The sequence below is a fragment of the Conger conger genome, chromosome 5, assembly GCF_963514075.1.
Source record: "Conger conger chromosome 5, fConCon1.1, whole genome shotgun sequence".
In the NCBI taxonomy this organism is placed as follows: Eukaryota; Metazoa; Chordata; class Actinopteri; order Anguilliformes; family Congridae; genus Conger; species Conger conger.
The window spans coordinates 30940637-30957485 of record NC_083764.1 but is presented as its reverse complement, the minus strand read 5'-3'; the positions used below and the strand labels follow the sequence as shown (position 1 = coordinate 30957485).

Sequence of the window (16849 nt, the reverse complement as noted above, 5' to 3'; positions counted from 1 at the left end):
CACCAGTCCATCACAGGGCACACACACCATTCACTCACACACTCATACCTATGGGCAATTTAGACTCTCCAATCAGCCTAACCTGCATGTCTTTGGACTGTGGGAGGAAACCGGAGTACCCGGAGGAAACCCACGCAGACACGGGGAGGACATGCAAACTCCACACAGAGAGGCCCCGGCCGACGGGGATTTGAACCCAGGACCTCCTTGCTGTGAGGCGGCAGTGCTACCCACTGCACCATCCGTGCCGCCAGAAAAACTCATAAGTTCTTCAAATTCAGAAAAGATCATTGCTATAAATATAAAAAACCTGTTGTCCCCATGTCATCATACAATCTTCAAAATTATAATGATTTGCTAGAAAGAAGTCATTATTATTTATTTTTATTTTTTACCTTGCTACATAACTATGATAACTGCATTCTCTCTCCCAACCAACCTTTCAACCAGTCGATTTTGTGAATTTACACTAACCAGTCAGAGGGTAGGGCTCTTTAACACCAATAAAAAGAGTCAATATGATCAACACAGAAATAGGGTACAATAGCTACATGCTATATTGTTCTCCAAGTTCAGGCTATTTCAAGTGACATATGCTGTTATTTGAAACATTGTCTCGCCGTAACGACCACAACCTCCAGTTTTTGAGCAAGTACGAGAAAAAAAGGAGGACTGTTTTTTATTCATTATAAATGTAACTGCTCTGCGACAGTTGACTGTGCCCCAGTGTGTGGGCTTTCCCGTAGTCAAAGTGGTTATCAGGCTGGGACGGTACTTCGGGGTTAAAGCAACATTGATAATCTGATTGTTCTACGCACTCACCCTCTGGCTCATTTACTTGTGTAGCTCATTAACGTTAATATCGACATTGTCTACAGTAATGTTAAGCTTTACTCAGAAGAAAATGGCATTGTGTATTTTTACCCCACAAAACTTTGGATGGTAAGTTTGTTAAGGTTAACGCTATTCTAGTCATGACATGCATGGTAACAAATGCTAACACTGTGGCTATTCATAGTTAGCTAGCTAGTAATGTTAGCAGCAAAACCGATCGACTTAGCTAGCTGCCTAAATCTATCTTTTAAAGAATTGTAAAAATGCATGTTGAACTGTGTGTACAATTTACAGAATAATCAGAAAAGATATGAAAGCCTAATCAAATGTTAATGTTAATGCTTATTTTTGATAAAATATGAAGGCCAATGTTAGATAAAGTTCTCATGACCTGCTTTGGCAGTCAAATGGTGAGCATTTTAAAATAAAAATTCTACTCAGAATAAATTATCTTAAACAAGGGACGTCTGATTATTAAGATTCTACAAGAATTTACTTGAATATCTTTTCAAATCATATTCACACAGGGTCCAAGTTGTCTGTGAACAGTTGAACTCAGAACTACTTTTAGTGAGAAGGAAATGCCTAGTAATGACTGGGATTTTGTGCCTGAGGTGGGAAAATGTATTTTCTCAAAGGTTTAAGTAGTCCACTATCAGATGTAGTGATCAGAAATACAATTATTTGAGGCATTTTCTTTTTCAAAAATGGTATGACCCAAAAGGCACCCATCTCAGAGAATCACCCACATAGTAAATGAGGAGTAGTGCTCATTAAATTTATTGTTAAGGTATTCCATTATAATACAAAAACACTGTTAATTTCAATATGATATCAGATATCTGTCCATGGAAATTCTAGGTGGTGCTTTGGGCTATGATAGCACCACAAACTTCTTCCCAGGTGGTGCTACAGCACCAGCAGCACTACCAATTCCAGCGCCATTGATTGAGAGTCAACACCCAAATGTCAAATGAAACCAGGATGGTGTTTAGTTTGACAGTATAAATAATGTTAACAGGTTTTCAGGAATCATATGCGCTGATAGTTGTGTAGAGTAAATGCTGTTATTTCATATTGAGCAGTGTTCAGGAATATTTGCACATTCTAATAATCGTTAAACTTTCGTGTTGCCTGACCAGGTGGACATAGAGATCAACGGGGAGCCTGTCAGTTTACATATGAAGCTGGGGGAGAACGGAGAGGCCTTCTTCGTGAGGGAGACAGAGAATGATCAGGTGCTTCCCTTGAGACCATCCTTGCTGGACATTTTTATGGCATGATGTCTGGTTATTGGAGACAGCCCAATCCAGGGATGGGCAGTATATCAAGTAATTTGTTCAAGACTTTGAAATGTGTATTTGCATTTAATCTGTTTGTGCACAGTTGTCACAAAGTATTGGATCAGCAAGGTCAATTCCTTTGTTTTTGCTATACACTGAAGACAATTGAATTTGAGATCAAAAGCTTTACATTCGGATGACAGATCCGAATTTTAGCTTTTATTTCCTGGTAATTTTACCTAGATTTGTTAAACAACTTAGAATATATCACCTTTTGTATCAGACCACCCACTTTTTAGGTGAGAAGAAATATTGGAACATGTGACTGACCCAGATGTGTCCTGTTAGATTGATTGGTTAAACAATAAATAGTCTAAATGTCTACTCTTGGTTTTAGCCTTGGGTTTTTCCTGTGAAGACTGCATTTGTGTTAGAAAAGATAAACCAACATGAAGACCAGAGAGATGTGTTAGGGAGAAAAGCAAACCATTTTGAAGCATAGAATCCATTGCAAAAGCATTGGGAATAGCTTGTACAATAACTTGTGTGAATGTCCTGAAAAAGAAGGAAACCACTGGCCTACTGAACAACAGACATCGAACAGGTTGAACAAGGAAAACAACAGTAGTTGATGACAGAATCATTGTGAGAGCTGTGAAGAAAAACCACTAGACATCAGTCAATGACATCAAAACAAACTCCACAGGGCAGGGGTGAAGGTATCTCAATCAACCGTTCAAAGAAGAAGCAATATAGAGGCTTTACCACAAGATGCAAACCTCTCATCAGCAGTCAGAATCGGAAGGTGAAATTAGAATTTGCACAGTACAGAGATGAGCCACAGACATTCTGGAACAAAGTTTTGAGACTGAGATGAACCTTGGAAAGGCCAAAGTGTGGAGAAAGAAGTTTAGTAGTTTAACACATCTAGGAGTAAATACCAAGAAATAAGAGCTGAAATTCTGAACTCTTGTGTTCATCTTATCTCAAATGTATTCAATGTATTGCAAAAACAAAGGAATTGGCCTTGCTGTTCCAACATGACTGTAGGTATAATTTTTGGAAGGTTTTTGTATTTTAAAGGAACAATTGCATGTATTTTGCTTTGAAATAACTGGGATTTTATCTTGCAGAAAGAGGTCTACAAGTGAAAGTTAGGTTTTCACAAAACATTATTGCTTAATTTATTACACCACTGCAGTAAGGTTGCGCTGAATTGCAACCCTGTAGCTACAGCATAATGTAATATTTCTACCATGTTGTAAATACAGTGGTTTTAATTTGATGTTTTGCCTCTGCCGCAAGCATTCTGTCACCCTGTGTGAAATACTTGTGAGGTTCCGACAGTAGGGGGCAGCAGAGTGTAATTTTTCATAAAGGGAAATTGTAGAGAAATTGTAGTTGTCATGCCACGTTGCATTTTGGCGTGACTGGCCATAGTGGAAAGCTTAGCTCTGTCATTTGGAGATATCCTTTGTATTTCGGGAAAAAAGAAATTTCTCAAGGTGAATATTAGCTATCACGCCTCATGATTCACAACATTCGTTCCCAAACTCGGTCCTGGGGGCCCCCTGTGTATGCTGGTTTTTGTTCCAACCACAATTGCAATCTCAGAATTTTAACAAGCCGTTAATTTGGCTTAATTAGGTGCTTCATTTCATTTTGAGGGGTTATGTAAGCCACATTATGTCAGATATAGTTATGCATGCCATGAAGAGTAAAATTCCCCATGTTCATATTGTGCTAATTGTACTATGTTGAAAACAACTGCACAAAAATAAGTAAAGTGTTAAATGATCAAATTAAAGCCTGAGTTGAATCAATATGCTCCTAATTGGTGAAAGTGTGGACACCTGCCTACTAAAACTAACTATAATTTTTACAGATTGAACAGGTTTATGTAGTAGATAACCTCTCATGTAGCTCCTCATTTTATTCACAAGACTTGGATTAGGTCTAGATATGCTACTTTCAACTGATATTTATTTGTTGAAATATGTGTTCACTTGAGTCAGTCCAGGTGTATCATCTTGCTACATCAGTTGGTTGTATGGAGGAACCATATCCTGGATCCATGTCAGTAGGACATAAAATTGCTTTATAATGTATAACATAACATAAGGTAACAGCGAGAACAGGCCATTCACCCCAGCAATGCTCACCTTTTCCTATCCCTAAGTGTACCTACTGTGTAATTGGCCTGAAAGCTAAATAGTATCTAATACCGTATCAAGCCTGGTCTTGAAAACCCCCAGTGTTTCTGCCTCCACTACATGTATAGGCAAGGTATTCCACATATTGACCACTTGCTGTGTGAAAAAATACTTCCTAATATCTGTACAGAATTTCTTCTTTGCCAATTTCCATTTGTGCCATCTTGTTCTGCTAGCCGAATTCACCCTGAAGAATCCCCTATAATTCACTTTGTTAATCCCTTTAAAGAATTTAAAAGCCTTTAAAAGTATATTTTTCAACTTATAAACTAATACTTTTATTTATTTATTATTATTGCGATTTTTATTTATCTGCAAATAGTCCTGAGCATCCTTCCTGTCCCAGTGTTCATTAATCTTGGAGTTACAGCCCAACAGCTTCCCGACCGAACGCTCCAGGGTCGCCTATGTTATTGCCGAGCATGAGAATGGGGAGCTGCCTTTTGGTAATCTGGCACCACCGAATGTAATGACTTTACCCTTCATAAGCCATGAAGAAGGTTGTCGACCAAGCTGTTATGGGGGCAGCTGCACATTCTGGACGAGCTGACAACCTGTGAGCTGCCGCATTTCCTTACGACTGCTCCATTGACCTGCTTTTTGTATATTGTGAGAGTTTTACTGCATCTGTGAGTGTGTCTGTCACCTCTTTCTTTAGGACTCTCCTTATGACATTGGTCAGTAAGTCTAGCCAATCACCTGTGAGGAATGGGACCATGGGGCTGTCAGTTTGGTAATTTTGTAGGTATTTGGCTATTGCCTCTTTTGAGTTCTGAATGTTAGTTGGTGTTGTGTAAGGTTTGTCACTTTCAACCATATTTACAAACGTTATGAGGTTTGGAAAAACCTCTTAGGCTTTACTTGCTACATCTATGTTTTCAACCCAGTGATGGCTACAAAACTTTTTTGAGGAAACTGAGGAACCTGTTATAGTCACTCTCCCTTCTTGAAGGACGTCATGAGTTAGCCTATAGAAAGCGTTTAAAGTACCCAGTTGGCCCAGTTGATTAAATCAAATGCATTTAGGAATGCGCAGAGGACAGAGTGAAACAAACATGTTCCAATGTCAGTTAACTTTCTGTTAGTGGCTTCTGCTCCCCACAGGAATATGACCTGGCAATAGCACTGTGCGGAAGCATCAATGGGAAAATTGTGGAGTTGTCCTCTGCACTTTAGCAGGAATAGTGGGAGCTAACACTCTCCATGGTCCATAGAATCTCTGAATGCCATGAATCATTTCAGACCCATGAAGAGAGGTTTGAAATTCCTTAATCGTGACAATTAATTAATAAAGCATGATGATTAGGCTTCTTGGTTTGCAAGCTAACTTTCCTAACTCTGTTTTGTTTATAGTCAGGGCTGCATTAAGACATTATGCGCCCAGGGGCGTCAACATTTACAGTTGCACTGTTTGTCCACTAGATGGAAGTAGTACAACTGTAGGGACATAGCTATTACACGACATAGCTATTACAGGCCATAACATGACTTTTAATGAAAAATAAACTATTGTAGTTAAATTCCTTCCTCTAGTCACAGAGTAGAGGATAAGGAATGGATCTACACTAGCTACAATAGTTGAGTGAAATTAGGTTGAGTGTGAAGTAGACTGAGAATACCGCATGTCAGATTTTGGAAAAATAATCCAGGTTATTTTCAATATTATTTTAAGATATATAATGAAGCAAAAAATGATTATTAAATACGGTAAGCTGGAATATATCATAAAACTTCCCCTTTTATTACATACACAAAAACGTTGTGTAATGTTGTTACAAATTTGCAGTAGGTACATTTCGTTTTACCAGCCACAAAGTTCACAAATACAAAAAAATAGCCATTTTAAACATTTACATTTACATTACACATTTTTTATGTACATTTTGGCTTAGAGTTTAGCAAGTTAAAATGATTTATTTTTTGTGCTTTGTGCATGTCAAAATACTTAATGACAGTATTAAAGTCAAGTTCTCTTTTTTATGTCACTTGAAAGTGACATTACGGCCAAGGAATTTAGTCTGTTTTGGCCCATAGTAGTGTGGAGACAGTTCTTTATTAAAGCAAGTTTCTCCTGAGGCCTTTGTGACGGGAAGTGTTAAATAACGCAGTATTGACATTGGGAAATACTGAGCTCATGTCTCGACTCTTAATCATCAGAAGAAGAGCCTGGGAAGTTGTGTTTTCTTGATTTTTAATGAAATCCCTGAACTGAATGAATTAATCTGGGAAGTTCTCCTGAATGTCTCTGTGGTATTGTTGGAACAACACTGCCGCGGCCTGAAGCTCTTTTTTTTTTCCTTCATTTTTGAGTGGGCGGATTTTAATGAGAAAACCAAAATATCGATTCAGTGAATCATATGGAGCAAATCTGTGTCAATAATCAGAAATGATTGATTATCTCTAAAATCTGTTTTGGTCCTGCAGTGTTCTCCGTCTTTCCTCAAGATTTGTTGCCACGCACACAGTCTCTTTTTCTTTGGTTTAACCACAGGAGATGTAGGATCTAACAATCACTTGTAGGTAGATTCCGCCATTGTTAATGTTGCAGCTGCAGGGTTTATGTTTGCGCCTGTTTCAGAATATGCCCCCACCACATGCCAATGGCTGTGGCAATTAGAACAAATTTGCAACCAATGAGCTTGAACTCTGTTTTGGTACAGAGTGTCGGTGCATCAACTGTATATTTTTAAACCTTTACTGTATATTTTGAAACAAATTTAACAACTATAAACATAGGCTGAGTCAACATGTTAGTGAGCTTTTTTCAATGATAGGAAGGGATTTAAAATGGTACCTATTGTACCTTTAAGTATCGCCACTTTACTTTATACAAGCTTGAAAATTAATTAATTAATTAATTAATTATCCTAACCCACTTATCCTGAACAGGGTCACAGGGGGGCTGGAGCCTATCCCAGCATACATTGGGCGAAAGGCAGGAATACACCCTGGACAGGTCGCCAGTCCATCGCAGGGGACACACACCATTCACTCGCACACTCATACCTACAGGCAATTTAGACTCGCCAATCAGCCTAACCTGCATATCTTTGGACTGTGGGAGGAAACCGGAGTACCCAGAGGAAACCCACGCAAACATGGGGAGAACATGCAAACTCCGCACAGAGAGGCCCCGGCTGATGGGGATTTGAACCCAGGACCTCCTTGCTGTGAGGCGGCAGTGCTACCCACTGCACCATCCATGCTGCCCTAGCTTGAAAATGACATACCCAAAATAAAATGCCTACTATTCTTGAATCCTTTTAACTGCAGGCATAATTCTGGTGTCCCTTTGGGATTTGTTTACCAAGAGTCGGAATTACTCTGTAAAACTGTATTTTTTGCTCATGGATGGGGATCACGGATTTACTGTGCAAATGCATGACCGATACCTTTCATATAAACTCATACACAGGCTCTTGTTTGAGAGAGCATATACAAAACATAGGTAATAGCACTCCTATGTACAAGTACTTTTGTAGAAGAATGCAATGGCAAAATGGAAAATAACGATAATTCCTCCAGAGAAATTCTAGACAATGGATATTCTATCAATGTTTCTCCAAGTTTTTAGAATTGCATTATTATGCATTTGGTTTGCTGGACCCTTGCTGTGAAAAGGACACTGACATTACCTTATTTTGTGCAATATATGGATTTCCAAAATGCAGAGAAGGCGAGGTGCCCCCATGCTTGTTTTGCTACCCACATGTGACAAAATAAGGAAGTGTTGTTGCTTAAGCAATGGCATCTTAAGTTTAGGTTATACAGATACAACCATGAGTTTTAATTCTTTCAACTGGTACCATAGGGATTGACAATTCCACCATTAAAAAATAGAATGAATGCAAAGAAACCCACACCAGCTCAGCCCTGGGACTTAAGGGGTTAATCTTTCACAGGTTATATTTTGAGGTATATAACCATGAACCATGATGCTCAACAAAATGCTGCATTCGTGAATCCACTTATCTCAAATCACAGAGTGATTTTCTGTGGTTTTTGTTTGTACAGGAAGTCGTACCTTCATATCTGGCCACCTCTCCCATCATGTCAGAGGGTGCAGTCCTGATGGGGTCCCAGCTGGGAAAGGGTCTGGCCCGCCACGCTGACCCTGTGACAGCGTCCTCCATTCAGACCCTGGGGTGCCTGCAGTCCCTGGGAGACAATGGGGCAGTGAAGAAAAGGAGGAAACGCCGGAGGAAGTTCAAGGTGGACAGTGTAAGACGGGAGGAGAACGGAGATTACTCAGAAGATGAGGACATGTTCCCTATCGACCTGAGCTCTGATGAGGACAAGGAGCCCGATGGCACCAGGTGGGTCAGTGACTCAGCCATACACTGGGGAAAGGTGGCTGCTTGTTAGCAGACACACAGTACCACATAGGCTGAATCTTTAGGGATGGGCAAAAATGCTAAAAAAGCACACACAAAAAAACAAGAAACCAATCCATATAACTGCAGTTGGATCTTTTGCCTTGTGACCGGAGTCACATTTCAGTTTTTCCCCATGAAAGCAGCTTAGTTTTAATACGAGGGGATTTAAGGTCAGGATGTACTGTATGGGTAACAGTCATGACACTAGCGATTTCAGCCAGTCACCCCAAAAGTGATGGGGTCAGTGTCAAAACACTGTATATTTTTGTGGAATCTACAGCTCCCCTTGGAGGTTGATTTGCCATGGGGGAGAAAGACCATAACGTCCCATGGAGCTACAAAACTAACATTATTACTTTCGTCCCGTGACATTTTACAATGACTTATAATGTATTTTCTTTTGTTACATTTACAGAAAATGCCAATAATTAGAATAATTAGACACAGCACGGTCTCTTTTCGACAGAGACATATATGGGAAAAGCACCAGTGCACATAAGCATGGCTTATGCCATGTGACGCTTTCTAGATTTATGAAAAGGATGTAGAGCAGTCAGGACACCTAGTTAATCAAAGAATGGTGGTGGAATTGAACAAATACATGGAACAGCTAGAGGTCCCCAGGAGTGGGTTGGGAACCACCACCACATAATGCATGTTTTTTTTTGGTTTGCACTTTCTAATGTCTACTCTTATTTGTTGAGGTGCAGGGTGGAAGTGAACTAGTTAGTTCCAAATGTTTCTTTTTTGCACTTTCTTATGTCAACTCTTACCCAAGCTTGTTTACTTGTTTAAGCCTGCTGTAAAAAATTTGAGTCCTCAGGACAAACATTTATCTACCGGTTTAATAAAATATTAGGCTACGATCTGAGGGTCACTGTTGCCAAAATCAACTGAAATAATCTTTGAAAATTAGTCTGCAAACATCACAAACTTATGATATAGCCTACTTTTATTGACAAGTTTAATAAAGAAATTATATTTGAGGATGTAGTGTAGTTATTAAGCCCAAATAAATTTCAGTCCAATTAATCTCGTATTGCAAAACATTTTATTTGTTGCGCAACATTACGCTGTTCATGCACGGTTCATTTTCATGGATTTCGACCCTATAGCATCCTCCTTCCGCTATTACGGTAACCTCACTAATTAAGACTTTGTGTTGTAGGTCTACCAGTATAAACTTGAAAATAACAAATAAAAATGTATCAGTATAGTTTTTACAATATTAATACACATTGTTTGGAGAATGGTGTTGTATAATTGTTTGCTCATAAGAAGATATGAGACTATTAAATTTTCCTCTATGGGAATAGAGTGCTATGTTATAGTCCTAATTAGCCAATCTTGATTTCCCCTCCTCTGCCTTGTCACAAAAGTTTGCAAATTGCTCTTTGCTGATTTAAGTCAGCTATTCTAGCTCTAAATGCGCGTTTGCCAGTCTTGCATTCAAAAGGGTGGTATGACATATAATCTGGAATCCACCTTTTCTCTAGCTAGCTAACGTGAATACATTAAAGTTGCTTCATTCACAATTCGTTTCTACTACAAAAATCTACCCAGCGCTTCCTGTAATACGCAAGTAAGCTTGTTTGTCATTCAAAGGCATACCTGTAGCGTAGTGGTTAAGGTCCCTTAACCCTGCATTGCTCCAGGGGAGGATTGTCTCCTGCTTAGTCTAATCAACTGTACGTCGCTCTGGATATGAGCATCTGCCAAATGCCCATAATGTAATTTAATGTAATGTAATGCATACTTTGCTCTTGATGCAGCCAAGCTAGCACCAGCAACAAGTTTACGAAGCCTTGTAAGTTAGCAAAGTTTTTCATTTAAAAATGCTCTCTGTCAGACTCTGTTTCTCTGGTTACAACTTTCTTTCCATGCCACTACAGAGAGCTAAGATTAGTACTGGCTAGAGTAAAGCCTAATTTATACTTCTGCGTTGAGTCTACGCAGTAGAGCTGGGCGGATCGATCTCAAAATATCGATACTGCGATACTATGTCTAGTCTTTTGAAGATCGATTCTAGCATGAAAAGATCGATATTCCAGTTCTCTCTTTTTGTTGTGCCTAGCCAATCCTAGCCTAACACTTTGGCTGACCATAACCAATCAACAATCCTCATGCCTAAACCTAAGCCAATAAGAGGCAGAGTAGGGCGGGTCATCCCCGGATTATCCTGGAGGGGGAGAGAGCTGCCTGCCCACACTTGCCTGCCTGTCAGTCAGAACGGTCGACGCCAATCAATCTTGGCTGAAAAGAAACGAAGCGTGGTGTGGGGCTATTTCACGCCTGCGAACAACATTGTCGCACACTGCGACATCTGTCGGAAGGCAGTTCGGTATTGTGGAAACACAACCAATTTATATAAGCACATTCGAAACATCCACAAGACAGAGAATGAGGAACTGGAAAAGAAAAGACGTGAGGAGGAGGGCGGAGCCGGAGGGGATGCATCAGAAAGCCCCCGCCCATTGCCAACACAGAGACAGAGTTCACTGACGAGGCTTTTCAGGGAGGACAAGTATATCCAGGTACAATATAGGGTAGATTAGCCTACTATTTTAGTCAAATCGGATCTTCAGCATTGGTTTTTATTCAAACTGTAGGCTAAATGGGTATCATTAGATTTTAGCAGACAGACTGGTTAAATATAGCTTAGACTATATTGAGCAGTGGAGGCTCCTCCATAGAGGTGGAGGAGGCCTGGCCTCCCCAATAATTTGAGAGAAGAGAGAGATTTAAAAAAAACAATAAACATATTTATTTTATTTATTTTAACAAAAAACATATTTTTTATTTTTTATATTCATATTATTTTAGTTTTGTTCATAAATCTAAATTTTCCCATGGCTAAAACCCAATATTGCAATTGTAAAGCAACAGGCCAGATTTCCCTATCAGTTTGTATTAAGGGAGGCCAGGCCTCCCCTAGGAAATTCGCTTTTCATAGAAGTCAATGTAATGCATTTTTTTTCATGCCAATATGTGATTGGCCAGATCACTGAAAATGGGTGGGCAACGGAGGCCTGGCCTCACCATGCATTGTGTCCAGGGCTGAAAGATTGACATTTTGTTCGTCCAATCACATGCTACTGGTTCATTTGGAATCAACTGTCCTTTCCTTTCCTATTCAACACAGAAGCCATTTTGAGAATTCGCTAGTCACTTCAGTCAAACAAACACTCGCCATAGTGGCTACGAGTGTCCCATCAACTTGTGCTTTTCAGGAAATTTAGACAACACCCCTGGCTATCATCCCTGGAGTTTATAGCTCATTTGGCCAAACACTTTTGCTTAAAACTACCTCGGAAGTCGGCGAGATTCTGGCGCTATTTGAGATCTTGGGCTGGAGATATGCAGATTCCAGATACTAGGGAGTGAGAATGACATTCAATAGGTCATGTTAGACACCATTTGGGATTTATTGAACAGTTTTATTTTTAATGTAGTCCATTTCATTTTATTACAAGTCAATTTAATAATCTTCCATATCAAATTACTGAATTGTTGCTCTGTGAGGAAATTCACTCTAAATACGAATAGAGTGCTGCCCTCTAGTGGATAACGTTAACGTTAGATAAAGCCAACTGGAACCATATTTTTACATATTTTATATTAAATATATTGAATAAAACTACATATGATAAAGAAAGTGTTATCTTATCTTTTTTATATGCTAAACTTGATTAAATTGGTGATTACATGTTGAAGCTGTAGAAGAATGAAAAATGTAAGCTAAACAAAATTGTTTTTAACTACATAATTAAAATTCCTGCCTTTTACACATGTTCACTTGGCATTTATATTACATCCAAATGTCATTTCTCAGCTTAATTATCAGGCAGGCTCATAGACTTACAGCAATGTCATTTCTTCAGGAAGGCACAAGGCTAAGCTCTGCACAATGAATTTCATCAGCCAGAACTTTCTGACTGTAGCTTACACTCCAAATAGTATGCCTTTGGCCAGCACAAAGACAGATAAGAGAACAGGGAACATTCCATCGCGAGTGAAGTGAGCAAGCGGAAAAAAATGGCCTCAATTCTGGAAGTCACCAGCCTCCACTGATATTGAGACATTGAAATAATAAATTCCACCTATGGAAACTTGACATACAATTTATTATTTTAACAACAACAATAATAATACAATATTAAATAATAATGTTATTATCCATCCATCCGTCCATTATCTGAACCCGCTTATCCTGAACAGGGTCGCAGGGGGCTGGAGCCAATCCCAGCATACAATGGGCGAATGGCAGGAATACACCCTGGACAGGTCGCCAGTCCATCGCCACACACACCATTCACTCACACACTCATACCTATGGGCAATTTAGACTCTCCAATCAGCCTAACCTGCATGTCTTTGGACTGTGGGAGGAAACCAGAGTACCCGGAGGAAACCCACGCAGACACGGGGAGAACATGCAAACTCCACACAGAGAGGCCCCGGCCTACGGGGATTCGAACCCAGGACCTCCTTGCTGTGAGGCGGCAGTGCTACCCACTGCACCATCCGTGCCGCCTAATGTTGTTATTATTATTATTATTATTATTATTATTATTATCATTATTATTATTATTATTATTATATAGGCTATAGCCTAGGCTACCTCAAACATGAAATGTGAAAATGGCTATAACAATTTTGTGTAACTCTAAAATGTATAGGCAGTCTATAGGCTATAGACCTAATTATACTGTTATTTCATCTAGGTGATTCCCCAAGAGCTGTCCGTATCACCAGGAGCCTTACTGAAATGATTGTGAAGGACATGCAACCAGTTTCTGTAGTTGAAGATGAGGGTTTCAGAAAGTTTCTGATTTATACTTCTGCATTGAATCTACACAGAGCCTGCGGCGTAGTTACTGCGTAGCCGCGTTCCCTATGGCATAGGCTACGGCGTAGCCTGACGTGCACCTCCTAACTACAACTACATGTAACTACACGTCGTGGCAATGCAGACTGCAACATCTGTGATTTGTCCGCTTGGTAGCATCACATTACCTACGCATTTCCGGCTGCTCCGCCATTGATTTGCTCCATTTCGGTTGCCTCTGGCTGTGTCAGAAACCGAAGTCAATTGACTTGATGCCTTGCTGCCTGATTAGTTATATGTCTTCATAGAATGCGGTTGAGACACACTTTGAAGGCAGAAAGATGTAAGAGTGAAAGTAATTTGATCCGCTTGCATTGATATTTGCTTGCAAAGCTAAAGAGGAATGTAACATTGCAAGCAACAATATTGTAAAGTTTGATAACTTCATGTGGACGGATTGAACAATACGAAACAAGATGCCAGCGCTAACGAGGTTAGCTACTAAGTGCTGTGGTGAAAGATATAGCTACAAGCTTAAATTCTCCCTATGTTCAATGCATGAACATAACACATTTCTGGGAAGCTTTCTTGATTGCAGGACTGTGAATGAAAAGTGAGGCAGGTTCAAGAGGGCTATACTTGATGCAGAGTGTAAATTAATTCCAAAGATGCTGAAAAGTAAGTTGAGAAAACAGTCTCCACAGTGAATGAATAAAGTTATACATAAAAAGATTAAACTGTATAGGATATATAAAAGGACAGCACTGAGAGTAATAAGGCTGAATATTGTAATATGCATGCTAAGGTTAAAAAATATTATAAGTCTGTAATGTCGTTGTTAAGGTACATGAGTGGGACTCGCAAGGTCGGTGGTTCGATCCCTGGTGTGGCCACAATATGATTCGCACAGCTGTTGGGCCCTTGAGTAAGGCCCTTAACTCCACATTGCTCTGGGGGGTATTGTCTCCTGCACAGTCTAATCCACTGTAAGTCGTTTTGGATAAAAGTGCCAGTTACATGATATGTAATATAAAACAAACAAATCTGATATAGGTCGGCGTATATAAATACTTTTGTTTTTGTATGAAACCTTTATTTGACGAAGAAGTCACATTGAGATTAAAACGTCTTTTACACGATATGGCCTTACATAGGGGCGGCCTGTAGCATAGTGGTTAAGGTAAATGACTGGGACACGCAAGGTCAGTGGTTCTAATCCTGGTGTAGCCACAATAAGATCTGCACAGCTGTTGGGCCCTTGAGCAAGGCCCTTAACCCTGCATTGCTCCAGGGGAGGATTGTCTCCTGCTTAGTCGAATCAACTGTATGTCACTCTGGATAAGAGCATCTGCCAGAATGCCAATAATGTAATGTAATGGCCAAGGCAGGGCCAAAACTGTATAAAAAGGCATACGAAAATAGCAATAAGAGTACACAACAATAAAACAACCAACATGATCAGATACATAAACAAGACCGTGTTAAATAATTCAGGGTTTAAAACAAGAACAGGTCAGAGACAACGTATCCATTGTCCCTCTTTTAAAATCTGGCAATGAGATGAGATACTCAAGTTTTAATTTAGCCTGTAACTCGTTTCAGGACCATGGGCCTTGATAGAACAAACTAATCTTGCCTGGCTCTGTTTGGACAGCAGGTACCATAGTGCAACCACTTTTGCGATTTTAGGAGTTTATGAAACTCTGAGACCACATTGAAAATCTGGGGGGTGGTTTGGAAATACAGAGGAAGGGATAAAAAAGAAAAAAAAGAAAGTTACTTCAACGCTTTGCAAGAACTACTCGAAGACCAAAGGAGTGCTGGACAATCCACAATCACCTGACCTCAACTACATTTATGGGGGCACTTGAAGACTTACAAAAGTCAAGCATTCAGAAACATCACAAGATTCTCTTTGGAACATTGTGAAATAATGCCTGGATAACATGAAACATCAGGATTTGAGTCCATGCCAGCCTGAGTGCACGTTGCAATTAAAGCACAAGGTAGACATACCAAATACTAAGAAATTCTGAAATGTAATTTTTTCAAAGATTCAATTTTTCACTAAAATTGTTAAGCTAATAATAATAGGAACTAGTAAAATTAGTCATTAAAAAGTTTGTATTAAATTAGAAAAGAATGCAAAATAGAAGATTTTCACTAGTGGTCTTTTGGATCTCACTGTACATGGCCAGTCTACAAAGGATAGTTTGATAGATTAAAATATACCAGTGTTGCATCCAAAGTCTGTGCAGGCCCCTTCAAAGCAGTCCATCAGGTTTTGAAGATGGTCTTCCGAGTTAGTTGTGATCGTCTGCAAAGAGCATGTCCCCAATGATGACGTCACGTACCTTGGTTTTTGCCCTGAGGCGGCGATGTTGAAGTGCCTTCCTTCAGACCTTGTGTGGAGATGGATTCCCTCGGTCGAGGACCCAAAGGCATGCTTCAGTAGTAGTGAGAAGAACATTTTGAAGAGCGTGGGGGAAAGAACACAACCCTGCTTGACCCTGCTTGAGACGGGTGCGTGGGGGTTGGACCCAAAATGCACGACTCAGAAACAATAGTAAAATAAAGTCCCGTTAGGGCTTTATTCGGGACGAGTCCCAGGAGCGTAGTCAATACAAGCAAAGTCCATACACGAAGATCCAGCCAAACAAATACAAAACAAACAAAAAGCACGGTGCCGAGGGAAGAGGCAATCTCGTAGTCGGTAGGCGTGCAGGGAGGTCCGGTAGCAGGAGAGCTGTCAGCCGGGCAGATGAACAGGCGGACGGCAGGCAGAGGCGTAGTCGTGGGCGAAGCGGGAGTCGAAACCATGAAACAATCAGCGGGGCAAAAGTACAAAAACGGTAGGCGGGGACGTAGTCGAGAAACAAAACGAAGGTCACAAAACAGAAATCAATAGTCGATGGTCAGTAAACAGGCGTGGATCGTAACGTGTAATCAAACAGTAAGTAATGCTCAAGAGTTGCGTGAAAAAACAGAGGCAGACAATTTCGCAGTGAACAGTTGCGCGACTGGGCTATAAATGCAGGTGTAGACAGGTGTAGACAATTAGTAAGAGCGTAGCAAGGAAATGGAAAACAGGTGCGATGGATGACAAGTTTAACAAGGAGATTAGTAATCGTTAGTAATAAACCTATCCTGCCCTAGCATTAGTAAATTAGTAAATGACATGCACGAGAAACATAAGGTAACATGAACACATGATTAGTCTTGTTAGTTTCTACCCAATCCTGATCTAGCGTTAGTAGTTTTAGTAAATAGACAAATAGAACATTAGGGGAGTGAAGGACAGAACGAGAGAGAGAG

At 40.0% G+C, this 16849-nt stretch overlaps 1 protein-coding gene across 12 annotated transcripts in view; it reads left to right on the top strand.

Moving 5' to 3' along the window:
* The window catches only part of lpin1a (lipin 1a), an 87395-nt gene that overhangs the window by 19577 nt on the left and 50969 nt on the right, over nucleotides 1-16849 (top strand). For 9 of the 12 annotated variants that reach the window (XM_061244123.1, XM_061244128.1, XM_061244127.1 and 6 more), the window contains 2 exons: nucleotides 1977-2072; nucleotides 8345-8646. In XM_061244123.1, coding sequence (XP_061100107.1) covers nucleotides 1977-2072; nucleotides 8345-8646 — 398 coding nt within the window. Of the gene's footprint in view, nucleotides 1-1976; nucleotides 2166-8344; nucleotides 8647-16849 lie in introns of those variants that run through there. The other 3 variants (XM_061244131.1, XM_061244126.1, XM_061244132.1) reach the window with 2 other exon arrangements.